The sequence below is a fragment of the Rhineura floridana genome, chromosome 1, assembly GCF_030035675.1.
Source record: "Rhineura floridana isolate rRhiFlo1 chromosome 1, rRhiFlo1.hap2, whole genome shotgun sequence".
Classification (NCBI taxonomy): Eukaryota; Metazoa; Chordata; class Lepidosauria; order Squamata; family Rhineuridae; genus Rhineura; species Rhineura floridana.
The window spans coordinates 259,299,953-259,321,996 of NC_084480.1; the positions used below are offsets into that span (position 1 = coordinate 259,299,953).

At 42.7% G+C, this 22,044-nt stretch overlaps 1 protein-coding gene and 1 non-coding gene across 2 annotated transcripts in view; one reads left to right on the forward strand and one right to left on the reverse strand.

Annotated features, from left to right (window-relative positions):
* The window catches only part of RP1 (RP1 axonemal microtubule associated), a 296,219-nt gene that overhangs the window by 45,441 nt on the left and 228,734 nt on the right, over nucleotides 1–22,044 (forward strand). The window contains exons 12-15 of the mRNA XM_061598841.1: nucleotides 148–251; nucleotides 4,552–4,728; nucleotides 6,032–6,244; nucleotides 7,723–7,900. Coding sequence (XP_061454825.1) covers nucleotides 148–251; nucleotides 4,552–4,728; nucleotides 6,032–6,244; nucleotides 7,723–7,900 — 672 coding nt within the window. The remainder of the gene's footprint in view (nucleotides 1–147; nucleotides 252–4,551; nucleotides 4,729–6,031; nucleotides 6,245–7,722; nucleotides 7,901–22,044) is intronic.
* On the reverse strand, nucleotides 9,625–9,743 carry LOC133376011 (5S ribosomal RNA). Its single transcript, XR_009760393.1, has one exon. It is a non-coding gene; the product is annotated as a 5S ribosomal RNA (ribosomal RNA).

Genomic DNA, 22,044 nt, shown 5'->3' on the forward strand with positions numbered 1-22,044 from the left:
AGAAAATCTAAGTCTCACTTATTTAACCAGCAAGGGAACACCCCTGTCCTGCACATATCTTTTAGTAGGAGTGAACTTCATGCAGTTTCCAAAACAAAATGCTATGAAACAGCTGATCAGCTTCCCCCCCCCTCTGATTTTTTTTAGGCCTTTTCGATGTGTCTATCAAGAAAAGAAATATATGTGTGTTTAAATGTCATCCCATGCCACATCTAGCGCTTGGTCTTGCTCATGGTGCGGTCGCTGGAATGGTATGAGATTGCCCAAATGTTTTCATTGTGCCCGTGAACTTCTGAATAAGTAAAGTTGTATTACACAAATAGTGGTGGTCACTAAAAGAAGTTTCCAGAAGTGTATAATTAATCTTATGATTTTCCCGGATTTTCTATTCTGTTTTTGTTTATAAATAACAAAATATTGAAATATTAAGACGTTTATTTGGGGGATGGGATTAGAAGGGGGCACATTGTGTCAGTATCTTTCAAGTGACTGTTCTCAGAAACTGCTGAAGAAAAACTTTCAGGATTTGGCTCCACAATGCAAAAGCATGATACTGTTATACAGTGAACAATGTGAAAGGGGTAAATCTTTTCAAATTAAAATTAAGAGCTTGTTTTCTCTATTGAGAACAGTAACTTTGCTTTCTGTTATGCATATCCACTGAAGCATAGTGAGAAAGTTATATTTGCAACATTTTAACAGTTCTTGAGGGCCTTTTGGATGGCAATTATGCAGAGAAAATGAAAATAAATAAATGTGATTGCCTTACCTTTGGATGGGGGTGCATTGCTAATCTCCATGATTTTGGTTTAATCTTCTCTCTTTGGCATCACCAAAATTACTACTGCTGCTATTGAGTGTAAAAATCACACAGTACACATTCAATAGATAAGATAAAAGATGGTAAGATCGGAAACAGTACTGCCTTTATCAACCTGGCGCCCTCCAGAGGTTTTGAACTATGACTCCCATCAGCTTCTGTTATGGGAATTGTAGTCCAAAACATCTGTAGGGTACCAAGTTGGCAAAAGCTGATGTAGTGTAAGGGAAAATCAGATGATGATTATGATTATTAGATTTATATCCCACCCTTCCTCCCAGTAGGAGCCAAGGGAGGCAAACAAAAGCACTAAAAACACTCTAAAACATCATAAAAACAGACTTTAAAATATATTACAACAAAACATCCTCAAAAACATATTAAAACAAAACAGTGGCAGTAGGATGTGGTTCTGAAAAGCCTTGTACCACAGACAAGTTTTCTTTGCCTAGAAGATTTTATTGTCATCCCAAAACTATGCACTGTGCTGCTGTATTTTCATACTATTACATATTACCAGTTATAATTTAGTTAATATTATGCTGTTAGTTTTCTGGCCAAGAGCACCATCCACAAAACCACAGTGATGCCTTTAATGCTAGAAGATTATCCCACAAATCATATTTGCTGATTTAGCCTTAATAATATCTCTTTCATCTTCTTAAATACAATATAATGGGATTTTACTTTTACAAGAAGTCACAGGAGATGATAAATTGCAAATCTTAAATTTGAATTGAACTGCCAGGAGATTTTGTTCCAGATTATGACTTTCTGATTTGCAACCTCCTGAATAACCTTTTCATTTCTCACCAGTATTCCTATTTGCGTTACTACTAATGATAAAGAAGAAAAGGTTCTGGATTCTGAATATTGGATGTTGTTTATAGACATTTCAAATGCTGATATCTTATTCCAGGGATTGTCAACCATTTTGGACTAGCAGGCATATTTTGAATTTTGATGAAGTGTGGTGGGCACCAGTCACAAAATGGCTGCCATGGGGACATGGCATAATACAAAATGGCTGCCGTGGGGACATGGCATAATACAAAAAGGCTGCTGTGGGGGCCTGGCATAACACAAAATTAGAGAACGTGAAGCCGTAATTGCTGCTTCCCATTCATGCTTGCTGTGAGGTTGTACACACACACATACACACACCAATACTGTTGCTGTCTTACAACAACAGGAAGCATTCCCCAGTAAATACAACATGGCCACACACCACTCACTCTCTCACACACATACACATACAGACACATATGCTTATCTTTCTTTCACACACCCCCATACATTTCACATATACACAGTCACACGTACATGAATCTGAATGAATGAATCTTTATTTTTACCCCGCCCTTTTTCCAAAACTGGAACTCAGGGCGGCTTACAAATAAAAACTACTCATAGGTAAAAAACATACAAAAATACACAATTAAAATAGAATTAAACTATTCGTAACATTAAAATCATGAAACATACACTTAAGATACTAAAACAATTTAAAACGTTAAGAATAGGACCATAGAACAATACAACAGACCTTATGAGGCCCTATCTTAAACATCTTCTAGTCCAAAAGCCTGTCGGAATAAAAAAGTCTTTGCCTGCCGACGGAAGGATAGCAAGGAAGGGGCCATTCGTGCTTCCCTAGGGTTCCAGAACCTGGGGGCAGCCACCAAGAAGGCCCTATCTCGTGTCCCCACCAATCGCGTTTGCGAAGGTGTTGGGACTGAGAGAAGGGCCTCTCCTGAAGATCTCAGGGCCCGGGCAGGCTCATATGGGGAGATATGGTCTGACAAATAGCCTGGACCTAGGCCATATAGAGCTTTATAGGTCAAAACCAGCACTTTGAATTGTGACCGGAAACAAACTGGCAGCCGGTAGAGCTGTCGTAACAAGGGGGTTGTATGGTCCCTGTAACCAGCCCCAGTTAGCACTCTGGCTGCAGCTCTTTGTACCAGTTTAAGTTTCCGAACAGTCTTCAAAGGCAGCCCCACGTAGACCGCATTACAGTAATCTAAACGGGATGTAACTAAGGCATGCATCACTGTAATCAAATCAGGCGTCTCCAGGAACGGGCGCAGCTGGCGCACCAGTCTTAGCTGGGCAAAAGTACTCCTGGCCACTGCAGAGACCTGAACCTCCAAGTTCAAAGCTGAGTCCAGGAGCACACCCAAACTGCAAACCTGTGTCTTCAGGGGGAGTGTAACCCCATCCAGCACAGGCTGAATCCCTATTCCCTGATTTGCCTTTCGACTAACCAGGAGCACCTCTGTCTTGTCTGGATTTAATTTCAATTTGTTCGCCCTCATCCAGTCCATCTCTTCCTTTCTCTCATAGACAACATGTACATCTCTACATCTCTCTCACACACAGCACACACATACGTACACATGCACAAAGCATACCTGAGCATCCCCCAATTCAGAAAAGTCCCTCCATAGGCGAAAAATATGCGAGGGCCACCAACCTGGTATCTGTCGGCATTGCCATATCCTGATGGCTCATACAATTCTTAACTTCCCACTCTCTGGATAATGACAAACCATAATTAAACTTGGCTTTCAAAGATGTGGTGGAATAACAAAATAAAACCCCAGTTTTACAAAGTATACAAAAGTATACAGAGAAATATGTACTCAAGCATGTGTATGTAAATGAGTGTACCTGCATACATACATAAGGATATCTGTTTATATCTGTTGTGTATATGTGCATCTATTATGCACTTAATCCACATACAGTCAACACTGGCCCTGGCCTCATCTAGAACATGTTTGGGAATAATTAGAAGGGATATGTATTTTGCATAATCCAATAAGATTGTGAACTGGTATCTGCTGCAGGCAGCGATCATGGATTGGGATTATGAGTGGGTAGCCCCCATCCTCAGGACTTCCACATGACTGTTGATATGACTGAGTGAATCATCGCTGATCAGGCCTTAAATGCAAACTTTGCAGACCTAAATCGAGCCAATCTGTTTGACCAGAGTGTCATTTAATAAAAAAGTGCAATTGCAGAAATAGGCTACAATCACACATAAAGTAATCACATATAAAATGGAAGCAAATTATTTAACTTCCATGCCATTACTAGGAGGCATGAAAATGGGGCACTTGTTCTTGTACCCTGTGTCCATGATTGCTACAATTAGTGTGTACCAGGCACATAAAGGTGTAGATATCAGTTCTTTTTATTTGAAGCTAAAGAAACAACTGGCCATCAACTGTGCAGGATTTGTTTCTCCACCCCCAGCATTTCAAAGGTGCACTTCTAGTAGTAGTATTACATAACATTTTATTTGTATTATTTGTAAGTGAACTAGAATGATCTCCTGCAGCAAAGTTAGAGTCCCACTGAGGTTGAACACACATTGATGTTGAAGGTGCAAAGGCACTTAAAAATAAAAAGTTGTTCAGATGCTTCATATTTCCACAGCATAAACTGAACCCTTGAAACCCTGCAGCATTCAGAACACAAGCCTGAACCCAACAGAAGGAAATGTCCACACAGAAACTACACCATTAAGCAGTATATAAATTGTTGAAATAAATAAATAAATGATTAACAATAGGCTGATCTTTGGTGGTCACAGCAAGCTGCTGTTGGCACTGTTGGGTGGTAAATAATAATGTGAAGAAAACCACGACCTGATATCTGTCTCAGTTTTCAGCATGTCCAGTAGTTCATGTGGCTGATTAGTCCCATCTTGCCCTTGTTAGAACCATGGTGACCTCCACTGTGAGCTGCAGGTTCATGTTCAGCCAAATCGTTGCACAATTCTGGAATCTGCCCGGAACCCAGGGCAAACAGTTACTTTCAATCTCCAAGGCACCATAGTTGATGATGATACCACAGGTTATGCTGGACTAACAAAGGAGTTTGTAGTACATGTAAAGGTAAGATTTGATGAGCAAGGCAATTGGGTGGTGTGTGTGTCATAAGATCCTGCAATAAGTGAACAGGTTTCAAAAGACAAAAGAGAGATCTCCACCCACTAGATGGAGCTGAAGACTGCAATTGTAACTTAACACTATGAAATCACTTTAATGAGTTTTTTTTTAAATCCCTTTGTTCTTTCTTGTGGACCTGTATAACTCTGCCCAGCATAAGCAAAAAGCAGATGCGGTTGTGTGTGAACATATAAAAACCACCAGATACAGATGTAGGATGCAAAATATTTCTCTGCCCTCACTCCTTCCCTGCTAGCTTAAGCCTTTGTTTATGACAGTTGAGCTTTCAGTTCTCCCCGTTTAAGATTGCACCTTAAAGCATTGTTGATAATGAAAACTTTCATGGGGATTACATATTATATTGGAAGTGGCTGTCAGTGCCTGGCCAAAGTGTAAGAAAGGAGAAGCTACTGAAACTATTGTAGCTTTTAGCCTACTCCAGTAGTAAAACTAGGCAGAGTACAGAAAACAACCCAATATTGCAGCTGGAGTAGACTAAAACCTACCTCATAGTAACGTCATTTTTCTTACGCTATGGCCAGTCACAGATGTTTTGCTTAACATCCAGCCTGATGAAGAGTTCGGAAGAGCTCAAAAGTGTGCTGATTGTTTTGTGGCATTTTGATGGGTCCTAATAAAGGCATTTCCCTACTGCAGATTTTGGATTTCTCTATAACCGTTCTCAGAGAATATCACCAGAATGACTTCCCCTTTCTTCCTCTGCACAGGCCCTTGGGCTTCCAGAACTCTCTTTCTCTTTGGCTGTAACGACTCTTCACAAATTATTTCCTCCCTTAAATGGCTGCTCACAGAAATTCTAATGGAACTACTGACCAGGGGCACCAACTGCAGCTCTTCAGGCCTCTGCATGTGGCCCTCAAGACTCTCCCCACCCTGTGCCTCCTATCCCAGGCCACAACCCCTGCTCTATACTCCCATCCAGGACTTTTGCTTGGCTTGAATATTTCCTTGAACTGTGATAGGGTTGCCAGGTCCATGGCCTGAGACTGATCCTGTATCTTTAGGAGGAGGGAAGGTCAGCCAAGTGCAGGTGTTCTTGCAACACTGTAATGAGAAAAACCACAAAGAGTCATCTTTATGGAAATGTACATGTGACTTGGCACCTTTTTTAAAAAAAGATCTTGTAAGTAACAAGGATAGTCACTGCACTGGGATGGAAAAACAAGTGACGAGCAGGAGGTTTGAAAGGCTTTATTATTTACAGCTGGTTCTCTTTGCTGATTTGTAGGGAGTGTTCCACAACAGTGCTATAATTTTGCTCACTACTAGTTACTGCCAGTCTCTCTGCCTGATGCCTGATGGGAGCTGCAGTGGAGCAGGAAATCAATCTGACAACTCTTACTGGAGAGTACATAAAATCAGTTCTGGGGTCTGCATGTTTGAAAGTGTAAAAAAACCAAGAATGTATCTGAGGATCAAGGATGGTCAGTGTAATGGAACGGTAAGCAGTTCTTGTTCATACTTTCTCTGCAGATGTGAACATAATTTTCCAGAAAGCAACTGTAGAAGTGTGCAAACATGAAAGAATCCGGCTAAGACTTGACAGTGCAATGACCTTTATTTCCTAGCGATATGGTAAAGGCTACATGAGATAGGGACTATATAGTCAGATTCATGTGCCTACTAGGATGGGAGAACCAAATTTAAGATTGGGAAAATGAGAACAGAAAGAACCAAAATGGACAAATCTTTCCTTTCCTAGTGCCTATCTTACGGGTCTCCTCCCTCTTCCATGGATGAAGTTAATTAACAATGGGTTTCTTGATCATAACAATACTAAATCTGCTCTTGGGTCAATACCAGCTGCTGATTAAAATTGGCTTGTTACCTATAATACACTTGAAGTATTGTATCTAATAAGTATCAGTAGATCTTTAGTAATGAGAATGCCAATGAATAAATTGAAATGGCTATTATAATGCTGTATTATACTATTAAAAAGACGGCTGAAATCTCAGGCTCTTAATAAGTCTTCAGAACAAAGATAGAATATCAGAAGAATAAACAGTGATATTACTTTAAGTGTTATCCTGGGAAGCCAATAGGAGACTTCTTACTGTAGAGGCTGCTTCACATTTTAAAGGAAATGTTATGTTTAGAAACCTATTCCATATTTTAAAGTATTGATCAAGTATACCAAATCTGAAGCAGTTCCAACCTAGGTTTTGCTTAGGGTTTTCTCTTTGTAGTTGAATGTGATCAGAATGAGATTCTGGTAGGCCTCATTCTTCATTTTTGTTTACACAAAATGAATCAGATTTCATGTGCCTTGAACGCTTTTCTTCATCTTTATGTGTCATTGAAGGATCTAGTACGAAGCAAGAGGCATTTTTAATGCAGGTTTGTCTACACTTTACATATTTGGGACTTCCAATTAGAAAATTTCTGGTACCTCCAAGACCCAAGAATCCTTGGATGGAGTCTCTGTAATCTGCCTACTTGTGATGATTGCTTCAGCATATAAGGACTCTGAGTAGATACGAGTAAAAGGAGAAAGCAAGAACGCTCAACCCTGTACATTCCCAGGAGAAAGGACCGGTATCAAAATCAAGTCAGAGAGTTAGGGGAAAGAGGGAGAGAGAAAGGGAGAACACGTTTTAGTATTCTGATTGAAATAAAAAAACCCAAACCAAACTAAAGGCACAAAACATCTCTTGTCACAGGAAATTAGTATCATACATACCAGCTGCTGGTTGTGCACATCCAGCTAGTTGAATGGAGCCCACTGTTCATCATAATAAATATTTGCCTCTAGATCAGATATGTACTCAGAGGATGGTTTCAGTATGTAGAACTCCCTTGCTGGATTGGGACATGAGAACATAATGAGAAAATTATATTTATTCATTTGACAATACGGTTTGTCCAGATGTGTGACACATTCAGTTGAATTCATGGTAATATACTGCTTTCTTACAGGGCACAGGAGATGTGGACTGTCATTTTAAAGTAGAAAAGAATTTAGAAAGTGGGTCTGTAAGCCTAGAATCTGCACGAAACAGAGGGATATATGTTGGCCTTCTACCTAATGGACAGACCAAACCAGTTGTCCATACTGGAGAAAACAACATTTTGTTTTACCCACAAGTTGTCAAATGTACGTAGTATTTAAAATGGTTGATATTTTACTTAAATATATTATTTTCAGTCTTTCTATAAGTATAAAAAAATTGATTAAGGATGAAAAACTACAATATTTAAGGCATTAATGCAAGGCCTATTTATGAACATTGCAATGATTTAAAATGTGAGTTTCTTTTTAAATTATGCAGCCCACTTTACCAGGTAAATCTCAGTAAATCAACTAGCCCAGGTGATTTGCAGGGCCAGCTCAATCTACATTCTGCCTGAGGTGAAGAATAAAATGGTTACTGCCATCCCCTGGATTTCATATACAGAAGCCGACTGAACTGGCAGCTGAATCCTCAACAGGATAACAGGAGAGTGTCCTATACTACACCAAAGGCCGCATGGCCCACACACCTGTCCTTCAGCACTTTGCCATTGCTCTGCACCTCCCAGCATCCATTGGCTGAACGGGGTGCCTCACTTGGGCTGCGTATACACAGAATTTTACTCTAGGATCAATGGAGACAGAGTACTTGTTTTTTCTATGCAACCCACACACAATCTAAATCTATTGCTCTTTCTTTGGCCCCTGAAAAGCGCTTCTTGAGAAACTGGGTTCATTCCAAAAATAAACTCAAGAAAGTATAAAATGATGTGGGAGAGAAAATGGTATATACTTTTGATGGTTTTTTGGAAGGGGTTAAAAAATTGCTTGACATTCTCATTGGGAATGCTGCGCCCTAGTAGCCCAGACTCCACTGGGCCCATGATGGAGAAGACACCTGATCACTCCTATTCCCCTGGGGCCGGGCCGGGCTGTCCCACCAATTGACTCCCAGGGCCAGTGATTCCACATTACCCTACAGTGTGTCAGTTTGAAAACAGATGAAGATAGTGTTAATAGAATGAGCTGATGAGCAGCAGCACAGTGGAATTGTGGGAGTGTGTGTGACTACCAATGGGAGCAGACTTTAACCCTGCATATAATCACTGAGGCTTTGAAATGGTAATGGACTGCCTTCAAGTCGATCCTGACTTATGGTAACCCTATGAATAGGGTTTTCATGGTAAGCGGTATTCAGAGGGGGTTTACCACTGCCTTCCATTGAGGCTGAGAGGCAGCGACTGGCCCAAGGTCACCCAGTGAGCTTCATGACTGTGTGGGGATTTGAACCCTGGTCTCTCAGGTCATAGTCCAAAACTCTAACCACTACGCCCCACTGGCTCTCAACTGAGTCTTTAAGCACTGGTAAAATAAGAAAAGCTTCCTTATTTAAGGAATACATAGTTGGTAGGAAAGAGTTTCTAGTTCTAGCTAACTAGCTATGTTGAAGATGTAAAGACCAGTCTCAGGTGAGAGAAACAAAGCAAAAATGTCCTATCTCCTTGAGAGACCAAGGGGGACAGGAAGCAGGAGCCAGAAAGTGTGGTCAGCATCCCTAAGAGGTATCAGTTTACAGGAAGGAAGATCAACAGAAGAACAGGGGACAGTATAGCTAAGGAACCTGGAGGTCTTTTTTCTATCTCCCTTCCAACATACAAACCCCAGCTCAGTTCAAGTTGCATTCCTACAATTCCAACAAACAGATGTAGGCGGTCCCAGCAATGGGGGGTGGGGTGTATCTGTTGTTGTTGTTATATGCCTTCTAGTTTATTATGACTTATGGTGACCCTATGAATCTTTTTTGAATATATTCATAGGGTTTTCATGGTAAGAGGTATTCAGAGGTGGTTTACCATCGCCGTTCTCTAAGCTTACGGCACCTGGTATTCCAAGGCGGTCTCCCATCCAAGTACTAACCAGGCCTGACCCTGCTTAGCTTCCGAGATCAGATGAGATCAGGCATGTTCAGGGTAGTATGGCAGTAGCCAGGGGGTTTATCTACACCTGTCCAATGAAGTTGTGGGTCAGCATATACCAAGATCGCAATCACTACTTTCTTCTTCGTTTACCTGGGGCACATGTAGGAAGGAAAAGGGATGTATAACCTAATCAAGGGGAGGGTTTTCAAATGTGTCCAAGTAATTTCACCTGCCCTTGTGAACAGCAGGGTGTAGAATCAACCTAGCTTAAAAGCAGCATGTTGAGGATGCGCGTGAACTATTCCAGATTGAGAAAAATACATTTTTGTCCTACAGATGTGTACACAACCTTAATGTATGAAAGCAGATTCCTCTTTTTTAATTATTTCTTATACTGCCTCATCACATGTCTGATATTTATTTATTACATTTCTATCCCACCTTTCCTCCAAGGAGTTCAAGGTGGCGTACATGGTTCTCCTCCCTCTCCATTTTATCCTCAATACAATCCTGTGAGGTAGGTTAGGCTGAGAGTATATGACTGCCCCAAGGACATCCAGCAAGCTTCATAGCTGAGTGGGGATTTGAACCCTGGCCTGCCAGGTCCTTGTCCAACTGTCTAACCGATACACTACATTTAGTTAAAATATAAAACATAAGTACATAAGAGGAGCCTGTTGGATCAGTCCAATTGCCTATCCAGTTGCTTGAAAAAGGGGGTAAGCAGAGCTATTTAAGCCTGGCCTAAAAGGCTCAAATCTGAGAATCCCAGTTAAGTCAAGCTACTTACCCTCTACTTCCATTTGTTTTTCCCTTCTCCAATGTTGTGGGCCACTGATAGCACCAGGAAGGATTTTTTTCATGCTATGCAAGTTATTTATAACATATTGTCTTGGGCCTTCCCTGGGCCATGGAGTTCCTGGAGGTGGTGGTGGAGAAATTATTTTATTTATTCAATAGTTATTTCTCATCACAACTTGGGAGATGGATGGATCCTGGAGAAGAGTCAATTAGAGAGAGGGTCAACAGCATATGAGGACAGATAGGAGAGTTAGGCAAACAGAGGAGCTGCTTTGCTTTCCAGAGATGGGAAGATGATTGTCAGCTGGCCTGCAGAGCCAGGCAGTGGCTGTCTGGGTAGAATCCTCTCCTTGACTGAAAGGCAAGTCTCCCTGATCTGGGATAGCTCAGAATTGAGTTGGCCCCTGGAGTCAATTGGTGGGTCAGCAAGGGCAGGCCCCAGGGGAATAGGAGGGATCAGGCGTCTTCATCATGGGCACAGTGGAGGCTGGTCTGCTAGGGCTACAGGGGCACAGCCCTCCCAATGAGAATGTCAAGCATTTTTTTTAACCGACTGCCTCAAAGCAACATACTATTTTCTGTCCCGAACAAATTTTATACTTTCTTGGATTTACACGGTCTTGTGAAGGCATTTCTGTCAATCCCCTGTTCTCTGGCGAGTCAGCTTCCTCTTCTCTGGCCAATCAGCTTTCTGCACTACTCAGCCAATCCTAATCCAGAGGCATAATTATGGCAAAGAGGTCCCTCCCAAGACTGCCTGCTTGTCAGCCGTACTAGGAATGCTCCCACTCCATTTGTTGTTATGAGGTGTTACCACTACAGCCAGTATTGTACAGCCATGAGAGTGGCTGTATATTATAGCCAGCATGGATTTTTAGCATTCCGCAATTTTAAATTGAAAATCTTCCTCAAGCCATTCTGCTGCTTCCCATAAGCTCATTTCAAAACAAAACTTTACAAAAGTTATAGTCTTGAATTCAAAAATGCTTGCTTTATGTTTTCATAGTGATACACAAAACAGGCAGAGAGAATTGAGAGTTCAAAGTGTAAAACAAGAGAAAAAACCCAGACCCCTATTGGACTTTTTTTTCCTGTCAGTGGTCTCATAATTTCTTGAAAATAATTAAAAAATCAGCCATGTTCACAGAGTACCTGTAATCCTATTACAGACCTTGTCTTCTTCTGCAGTTTAAAAGGTAAAAATATTACTTGGCTGACTTTTAATTAATTCAAGAAATGTAACATTGGAGTCAATGATAAGCACGGCCATGCTCAGTAAGAACCAACTGTCAGTGTTCTAAATGCCAGACTCACAGCTGTTTGGCTTAGCTAATCAAGTGGCCACACCCACCCTAGACCTTTATTTGACTTTAGGCAGTCATGGCTTCTCCCAAAGAATCCTGGGAATCTGTGAAGTTTGTGAAGGGTGCTGAGAGCTGTTAGGAGAATCCTATTGCCCTGACAGAGCTCCAGTGGCCAGAGCGGTTTAACAGATAGCCTCTCTTCTGGGGATTGTAGCTCTGTGAGGGGCTTCTCCTCTGCTCAGTGCCCACCCACCCAATCTATTCCCCTCCCTCTCCCATCCCCCTTCCTCCCCTTCACACACCTCCCTCTCCCTGCCCCTCCCTCAAGTCAGTTTCACCTATCCTAAGCATGACTGTATAGAAGTCCCACTGAGCTCAAAATATGTGCAAATTATCAACCCACACCTCTCCTCCTCCCTCCCTCCTTTCCCCTCCCTCTTGCCCCTTCCATCCCCTTCCTTTGCTCCTCCTGCCCCTACCCTTCCAGTTCCCTCCCTTCCTTCTCCTTCCCCTCCCCTCTCCACACCCTTCTTCCTTCCCTTTCCTCTCTCCTCCCCCTCCTTCTCCCCCATAGTCAGTTTTACCTAACTTAAGCATGATTGCACAGGAGTAAATCCCATTGAACTCACTAAACATGCAAATGATCAGACCTGCCTTCTCCTGCCCCTCTTTCCTCCTTCCACCCTTCTTCCTCCCCTCTTCCTTCTTCCTCCTCCCCTGCCCTTTCCAGCTCTCCCTCCCTCCCTCTTCTCCTCTCCCCCTGTGGTCAGTTTCACCTATCCCAAGCATGATTGCACGGGAGTAAATCCCACTGAACTCAATAAGCATGAAAATGATCAAACCTGCCCTCCTCCCGTGTGCTCCCATCCCCATCGTCCCCTCTGCCCTTCCTCCTCCCTTCCCTCTTCCTCTCCTTCCCCCTGCCTTTTCTGCTCCTCCCTTCTCCCTTCCCATGGTCAGTTTCACCTATCCTAAGCATGACTGTAGGGGAGTAAATCCCACTGAACTCAATAAGCAAATGATCAGTCCATTCTCAGCAAACTTGCACAGGATCCCATTTTTTACCTCCCAGATTAAAAAGCAGAGAAATTCAGTAATAGGCAAAGAAAACCTTGCGGTTTAAGAACGTACCTATAGCCCACAGATATTTGTATCAAACTTTAAAAAGCAGGAAAATTGGGCAGCTATAGTGAATACACCAGGGAAGCTGGAGACCTGACCTCCTCTCTGAGATATTGTACTGCCCTACAAATTGGTCAAAATCACGGCCAGAGTTCGATTCCAACAGAAAGAGGAAGTCGAATCTCCGGTAAAAGGGGTTGAGGTCCACTCAGCCTTCCATCCATCCATGGTCAGTAAAATGAGTACCCGGCATATGCTGGGGGGTAAAGAAAGGCCAGGGAAGGAACTGGCAATCCCACCCCATATATACGGTCTGCCTAGTAAACATTGACCCTAAGAGTCGGAAATGACTCGCACTACAAGTGCGGGGACACCTTTACCTTTTTTTCACAGTCGAATCCACTTCCTGTGTAGCTTGGAAGAATTTGGTAACGTGCCTCTGAGCATATGATGAGTGGTGGCAACATTTGCAATCAGCCAAAACAACAGGAATAAGAGGTGTGCTGTGCTGATCTTGTTTTATCATGGAGGAAGCAACAATATTCAGACAATTGATATAGTTCAGATAGTCACTTTAAATAAGTTAGATTTACTTTGCAATTTTAGTGAAGTTTCCTATAGTAAATCACTTTCTTTTGCTTCTGTTTCTGTGAATATGTGAAATACAGCAACACTTTGCATAATTTATGCTTTAAAAACTCCAAAAACAATTGTGGAATAATGGCACTGATTATTCTGCAGAACAGTCTCCAATGGACATGAGGAGTGTCTCAGTTTGCACAAGATAAAACAGTGGGAGGTGAAATATATCCTGCATTGAGCAGGGGTTTGGACTTGATGGCCTTGTAGGCCCCTTCCAACTCTACTATTCTATGATTCTATATTCTAGCAAAATTCTAGGTGTGCTCTGTTTTTAATTGACCATGCCCGCCTTTCCTTAAGTGGAGTTATTTAAGCATAGCAGGCTGAACACATGCATCTTGGGTAGACTAAGTTTGTTTTTTTCCAACAGCTAGATTCATCGCTTAAGTAGTAACATATTGTTATCAGTCTAATTTTACACCCAGCTGCAGTTTCAGATACAACTTTTAATGCACCCCAAATAGAAATAGAACATAGCCTCCAGTTTGAAACACAAAAGTCTGTCTTCCCCATCATATGACACTGACCAAAAAAAGGCTTTGAAATTAATAAAAATAAATTTGATACAGATTTCTAGAATGAATAATGAGAGAAATACAATTTTCTATGTTAGATTTTCTATAGAAATAATAGTAACACAGGAAAGAAGCAAAGTAAGAAGAACACCAACAAACATACAAAAAATGTAATTCTCCATCTTTGGAGATGTAGTCCTGATTGCAGGTGTTGCCACCATTCACCATATGCTCAGAGGCACCCATGTTACAAATTCTTCCAAGCTACACAGGAAGTGGATTGGACTGTGAAAGACCAACCCAAATTGTGTTTGCATTTTGACCAATTTGTAGGGCAGTACAACAGAGAGGAGGTCAGGTCTCCTGCTCCCCGGTGCATTCACTACAGCTGCCCAGTTTCCCTGCTTTTTAAAGTTTGAGAGAAATATCTGTTGGCTATAGATACGTTACTTAAACCGCAAGGTTTTCTTTGCCTATTAGTGAATAGCATATTAGGGAGGTGTCAGGGAGATTAGATAAGAGTCAAATCTGCTTCAAGAACAGTCCTGTGTGGTAGCCTTCACCTAGATCAGAACCATACATTAGTTCTGAGCACGCTCAGAGCTGCTTCTCTGAAGGCCTGATGTCCTTATTGGTAAGTAGAGGAGAAACAGAGAGGGTTTCCTACACTGAGGAGCTTTTTTGTTTAGTTTTCTGTTGTTTTTCAGAGAGAGAAAACAAGTCAGCCAAGAACAGTGAATCTATTTCTATAATAAATATTTGTTTGCCCCCACACAAAGAAGACTCGTGACACCAAACTGGTATAATGTTATATTTATTAAAATATAACATCCTAAATCCAATGCAATACAGCCAATTATTCAAATCTATATCTTTTCGGGCAGGTGAGGCTAAACCTAACAACGAGGGATTACACCCTCACCTTCTTAAGGCATCACTTCTCATCATCACGTGACTCCATAGTCAAGGACGTGGGTGAATTCCTCCCTCCTTGCTCCTGGAGCCAGCTGTGTGGTTCCAACCCCCACACCATGGCCCCGCCGTACAGGCGTTCACCATGATGTGCAAGCAGGTCCCATAAGGACACAACACAGATCCCCACCAGACACAAAGCCCTGATGGTTCCCTAGGAAGTGCCCCTTTTTCATGATGCCTTAACCACCTAATTTTAACCCCCACATACCTCACCTGCCCGAATTCTATGCCACAAGAGGGGATCAGCTTAAGCTTGGTCCCCTCCACCCAATGAGGATAACAATCCCCTTAATCCCCCATAAGATCCTCCAAAAACAGGTCACACCCTTGCTCAGAAAGATGAACACCATCATCTCGAAATAGATGTGGGGCATGGAACCTAATCCTATCATGAGAAATAACTGCCCCACCAAGAGACAAAACGAAATCCCTAACCTTCCTATTGACCCATTTCCTAGCTCTATCTATCTTATTGGGGTGAACAGCACCCCTCCAAACCCTTATAACAAGCATTTCAGACCATACAAGCAGAAGATGGGGATATGATCTAATAAGCCACGTGAGATCACGCGTAACTTTTAGCAGCAAATCGAACCCAGGACGCTGCACCAAATCATTTTCACCCAAATGAATTAACAATATGTGCGGCCTGTCAGCCAATGACATGATCCGGCACACAGCAGGCAGCAACACATCCCATAACATGCCCCTCCGGGCTTCCCACTGAATCGTAGCTGTGGCAGAAAGCTGCAGCTGTGTTCCATAAACAGACGAGGATGCCCTCCGATGAGCCCAAAACACAATTGAGTGGCCACACAAGACGATCCTGACGGGAATTGGGATGTTTGTCAAACCTACAGGAAACAAAAACAAAGTCATCTGTTAAAACCTGACGTAAGACTTAAATGCATCGGAACGCCACTTTCCGATCGCCTGTATCTCGCTGATACTCATGCCCACAAGGGCCGCAGCTGTAAATGCACCAATCCGGAAAGAATGCAGCCCATAGACTCCAGCATCGCGACCACTGGCCAATAAGGCCCGCCGAACAATAGCCCCAAATTGAAATTGAGTCAGGGCAGTACCATCCATATGTATGAACAAATAATGCTGGCCCGCTGGCCGAATGGATAAGAATTGTCGCATTGCAGACACAGGGCACAATACCTGGACCTGGCGACTTCGTAAAAGCACGAATACTGCCATGGCCCTTTGATCGGTCTTAGAGACCCGCAGTGAAAACCTCACTATATCTGCACCGAATGTGCAATCACAAAAGCATAAGGCTTGATAAGTCACATCGCACTTAGAAGGGGCAATACTTCGCTAGGGCGAAAAGCACCATAAAACATTGTCAGAGTTACTGCGGCGAACAAGTGCGACTCATACTGAGATGAGCATAAAGAATTAAATAGTGCCAGGATCTGGAGGAGGACATCGGGCGTGATTGGCCTCCTCCAGCCAGCGGACCTGGGAGCGGAACACGACCAACCCACAAGGACCTATCTGACCCTAAAATCTACAGAATGATCCGGCAGCCCCCTTTCCTTGGAAATAAAGGCTAGTGCCAAGAGGTGACCAGCGATAGTAGAAACAGAATTATTGTGCCCTTTTAAATGTGTCACAAACTGCAATAAATGCTCCACAGGAATAGGCCACTCCAAAGGCAGCTCTGTGCCTATACGGAAAGTCTGGAACTTAGCAAATGAACGCTCATACGCATTTTGAGTACTGGGAGCCAGAGCGGCAGCAATCGCAACCCCAACTTCTAGTTGCCAAGGTTCCACAGGAAAGGTGGGATTGGTACAGGATCCAGAGCCGCTCCAGGTGCAAGCTCCCGAAAGCGCGCCATCTGTAAGCGTGAAAGTGCATCAGCTACTGTATTCTGCAAACCTGGAACATGTCTGGCCAGGAATAAAATATTAAAGTGCAAGCATTGCAACACAAAAGCACGCACCAAGCGCATGACACGAGGAGACTTAGAAGTTTGGCCATTAATCACGCTAACTGTGGAAATATTATCGCACCAGAAGCGCACTGTGCGGTTTGTAAATGCCTTTGGCCAGATACGAACAGCGACCACAATTGGAAAAAATTCCAAAAATGTCAAATCGGAAGTAATTCCGATATCTCGCCAACTGTCAGGCCATCGCTCAGCACACCACTGGGCTCTAAAGATGACCCCAAAGCCAATGCATCCGGCAGCGTCAGAATGCACCGGTAATTTCGCTTCTAAGATTAATTCCTCCCTCCAAAAGGAAAGGCGATTGAAATCCTTCAGGAATGCAAGCCACATGTACAAATCCTCTCTCATCCCTGACGTGATCCTTATGAAATGGAAGCGAGAGTGAACTCCCTTCATGGCGTCACATAAACGCCTGAGGAACGCATGACCAGGGGAAATAACTTTGGAAGCAAAAACTAAGTGGCCACAAGTTCCTGTAACCGGGCCAGTGTGATCTTTTTCAACCCTATTACTAAACAGAGCAGTTGACGCAGTACTACCAACTTCTCAAGCGGCAAACGTGAGGACTGAGTCACAGTATCTAACTGAATCCCTAAGATAATAAGGGAAGTAGTAGGGCCCTCTGAATTTTTGGGAGCTAACGGAACTCCCAATTCGTCAGTTAAAGTGTCAAAAGATTGCATCAAATGAAGGCTATGAAAAGACACGGCCGGTCCCACAAATAAAAAAAAATTATCAAGATAATGAGCAGAAAAGGAGGACGATGCTTTCCTCCTCAATGCCCATTCTAGAAATGTGCTAAATGCTTCAAAAGCAGTGCACGACACAGAACAGCCCATTGGCATAGCTCTGTCAACGTAAAACTGATCTTGAAATTTAAAACCAAGCAAATCCCCATCCTCAGGGTGTACTGGCAAAAGGCGAAAAGCAGATTTTATATCACACTTTGCCATTAAAGCACTCCTTCCAGCTTTTCTAACTACTCTAACCGCCTCGTCAAAAGAAGTATATCTAACTGATGCAAATGATGGGGAAATGCCATAATTGACAGAGGCCCCTTTTGGGAATGACAAATTATGAATCAGGCGATATTCTCCAGCCTGCTTCTTAGGGATAATACCTAAAGGGGAAATCCTCAAATTTTCCAAAGGAGGAAAACGGAAGGGGCCTGATATCCGATCAGCAAGTATCTCCTCATGAAGCTTGGCCAAAACTACAGGCGCTAAATTACTATAAGAGGGCTGATTGACTAGCGATGTAGCAATCCTAGGACCCTCATAAGGGATACGAAAACCATCCGTAAAACCCTGGAGTATAAAACTAGCAGCCTGCCGATTGGGATAATGGTCTAACAGCTTCGCCAAAGGAGCCAGCTTGATCGGGCTACTGGCCTTGCGACGTACAGCCGCTATTGCCAGACCACGTTTTGGCTGTGGGTGCTCCCCTGTACCCTTTCGAGCTGTACGTGCCCTCTGGCAAGAGGAACTAGAGTGGTTGCCTCAGCACAGTGCACAAACATGTCGGAACCTACAGGGACGTCTAGAACATCGGCCATTGCTATTAAATGTCCAGCAGACTTGTTGGGATTGAACCCACTGCCCGCCTTGGCTGTAGCCAGAGGCAGAAGTCTGCGCACGTGCCAATAAATGCCCACTATCGGCCCTATCTCCAAGAGAGGGCCTGGCGGAGGTCATAGAACGTAGCCACAGTCCAGTATGTTCAATGTCGCAACGAAGGGTAGGATCTAATGCTGCACTTTGTCTAAAATGCTGATCATACCTAAGCCAAGCGGTTCCAGAGAATTCTCGGAAGGCCCGATGCACTATATCCTGATATTTTATCATGGATAAAGCCCTAGACGGATAAGCCTGGGTCATAACACCCATATAAATCGTATAGGCGTTCAACCAATTAGGCCACACCCTATCCACCTTCCTTTTGATCACTGCCTCACGCTCTTTCCCTTCCTGACCGTCCTTAGGCTTAGCCTCGTGCTCACAAAACAGGAGAGTAAGCAAGTCAATATACTCTCCCCTCCATTTTTTTTCTTTTGTTCGTATCGCCTTGAGGATAAACCCCATATGGAAGGGACAAAGAAGCAGGTGATTGAGAAGAGGAAATCGAAGGCGGCTGCCAAGGACTCACTGCAGCCGCTGGCCAAGGAAGCTGTGGGTGCTGGGGTACCAACACCCCTCCCATAAACACTACTGGGTGGGCAGCTGCTCCCAACGAAGGAGAATCAGCTGTTTGTATATCCCTGTTAAGGGCAGTGGAATCCTGTGGATGTGTATTGCGAGCTTGTGAGTGCATGATTTGCTCACCGGTATACGCTGAAGGAGAGGCAATCACAGAAGGTGCTGCAAACCCAGAAACCATTGGAGTAAACGCTGCAGCATCATGTGGAACTGGCTGCTGACTTCGCATATGCCCGGCAGCTGACAGAACTGAAGGTGTGACAGCAGAAATAGGTGCTTGATCAGCTGGTAAACACGCAGTATGCGTATGGATTGCTGGCTCCTCACTGGGTACCGCAGCTTCCAGAACCCCGATTCTAGAAACTAAATCAGCAAGAATACGATTTTTAGGCTTTTTGGAAGCCAACCGTGCAGATTTCTTACCTGCTGGAGCGGTACTTGTGCCAGCCTCAGCATCCAGGGGCTGTCTGCGTTCCTTTTCCAACGCCTCCACCCTAGACACCAAGGCACGGATGGTCCCAAAATCCTCCTCTTTGTCAGAAGACAGGTTCTCCTGTGGTAGAGGGCGCTTTGTAGTTTGCTTGACCACCCGCACCCCTTTTTTCCGCTGAGCCTTCCTGGGAGGCATTTTGTAAGAAACAATAAACAACAACAATTATACAAAAGACCAAAATGCTATTATAATCTAATTATGGAGTCAACAAATTATAATAATAATTAGCATACACCAAGTGCCTATAACACTACAACTAATAAATTAACCCAACCTCTTTGGTTATTTATATATTTTATTTATTTACTTATTTACTTATACATTTATTTATTTATTTACAAAGGGAAAGTGGAAAAAGGATTGAAGGTAAAGGGAAGTGGGAAGGGGGGGTAATTTATATTTTTAACACTAATAAACGGAATAAATAACGACTAGTAAATGAATTTTAAAGTAATGGAATACCTTAGTTATTAAATTAACAGAAACAATACTTATTATATCTTTAAACCTTTGCTCTAAAATTAATTAGGTAACTACCAAAGTAACCAAAAGGATTAACAATCTAAATGGAATTACGCAACAAGAATAACTGGAGGGGGGAGCAAATATCTCAACGTTAACTAAAGCAAAGGCAGAATTAATTTAAGACACACAAACTAAAACAGGAACAAACAAACAACCAACTCAAACCCTCGTAACTGAAACTTAAAAGGCAATAACACTAAAGGGAACTAAACCAGGAAATAAGGAAGCCGGATTGCCGCCCCGCCGCCGCGGGTGCGTAGGCGGACTCCCGACGCCCAGCTAATCGTCAGAGATCCGATAATAGTAAGTAAAGGCTTGAAAAGGAAAACGAGAGGCAAAGGAATCACAAGCAATGAAAAATCTCCGAACGAACGCCAAAGCCGCCAACGGAGCAACGTGGAATGAGAATCAAACGCAGCTGCCACGAGGCGAAAAAGGCAAGCGCGGGAAGAATGGAGCAGCCTTATATCTGCTGCTCAGCGCCCTCCCTGATAGGATGATTGATCTCACGTGGCTCCTAGCACTTGATTCGAGAATGTTCCCAAGTCTTCCCTGTAATTATGGTGGGGGCAAATACGCCCCTAATTAGGAACGACATTTTTACATAATCATTTTGCAATTATTTTTGTGAATTGGGAGGAGAAATTGTGAATGGCTTGTGTATGTGTTGCAACAAACTCTGTATTCACTATATCCCTACATTCACTCATTAAAAGTGGGGTGGAGCAGGAGAGGTTGATTTGAGCAACTTGCAATTCCAGCATATTTTCCAGAGTATTTCCAAAAAAGATGTGTGGATCTGTTTTCAACAAACTCCTCTCCTAGCTTAAGCTCAGAATATTTTCAGTGTAGATAAATGAAGGAAAATACTGGTGCTATTATATCTAGCTTGTTTTTTTGTGATTTTTGTCAGTGATTTCTAAAATGAAAAGTTTGGGCTCTATGCCTGTCTCAGTAAGACTCCACATCTTTCCCCAAATCTAGAAAATATTCTCCCTGATCTCAGACATAACAGAGGTTAATTATGATTAGTCTGGTGTGATGTACTCTGCACTTGAACAGAGATCATTACTTCACATTTTCAGGACTGAGCCATGCATTGCGAATACTTTCTGCTGTGCTCTGGCTCAAATGAAACTTTTGTGTGTGTACAGGTTCATTTAATTTAGAGACAAAGGTGTTCTGGATAATGAAGAGTTAAATTGACTTTGTGGGAGAGGAAAACTGCATACAACTGGAAGCAAGTGTTCCTCACATTTTAAAAGTTTGTGTGTGTGCTTAGTTTTTCGGCAGTGGACGTGCAGTACATGAATTGAAAAAATCACATCATGTGGTATGGCTTAATTTCTAAATACGAAGCATGGAGTCAATCTTGTCTGAAAATCATTCTTGGCTGTCTAACATGGAAGCTCTTACACTGCCCAGAGATGGCACTCTGCACATTTAATGGCACACTTTCCTAAATATGCTGTAGAAGTCCTTATGTGATGAAAACAGCAAGGTTAAAAATTGGAGCCCTACCACGCGAAAATGTTTCCAGTTGCCACTGCATGAGCATATCTGATTATTGCAATATTTGCAAGTTTAAAAGTTTTGTTGGATCTTGTAAGTTATAGCTTATTTCAATAAAGTTGTGGCCAATTTGAAATCTATAACTTTGCATCTGGTTCTTCTTTGCACCTGCAGTATGCATACAAGCAGTGCTTGGTGAACTATGCAGACATTTAATTTTGGATGAAGAAGGCTTATGGCACTGTTTTCTTTATAAAAAGGAGAAAATATAGGGGATTGAATTATGGTGGATAAGCCGCTTGAAGTGTACATCAGTGAT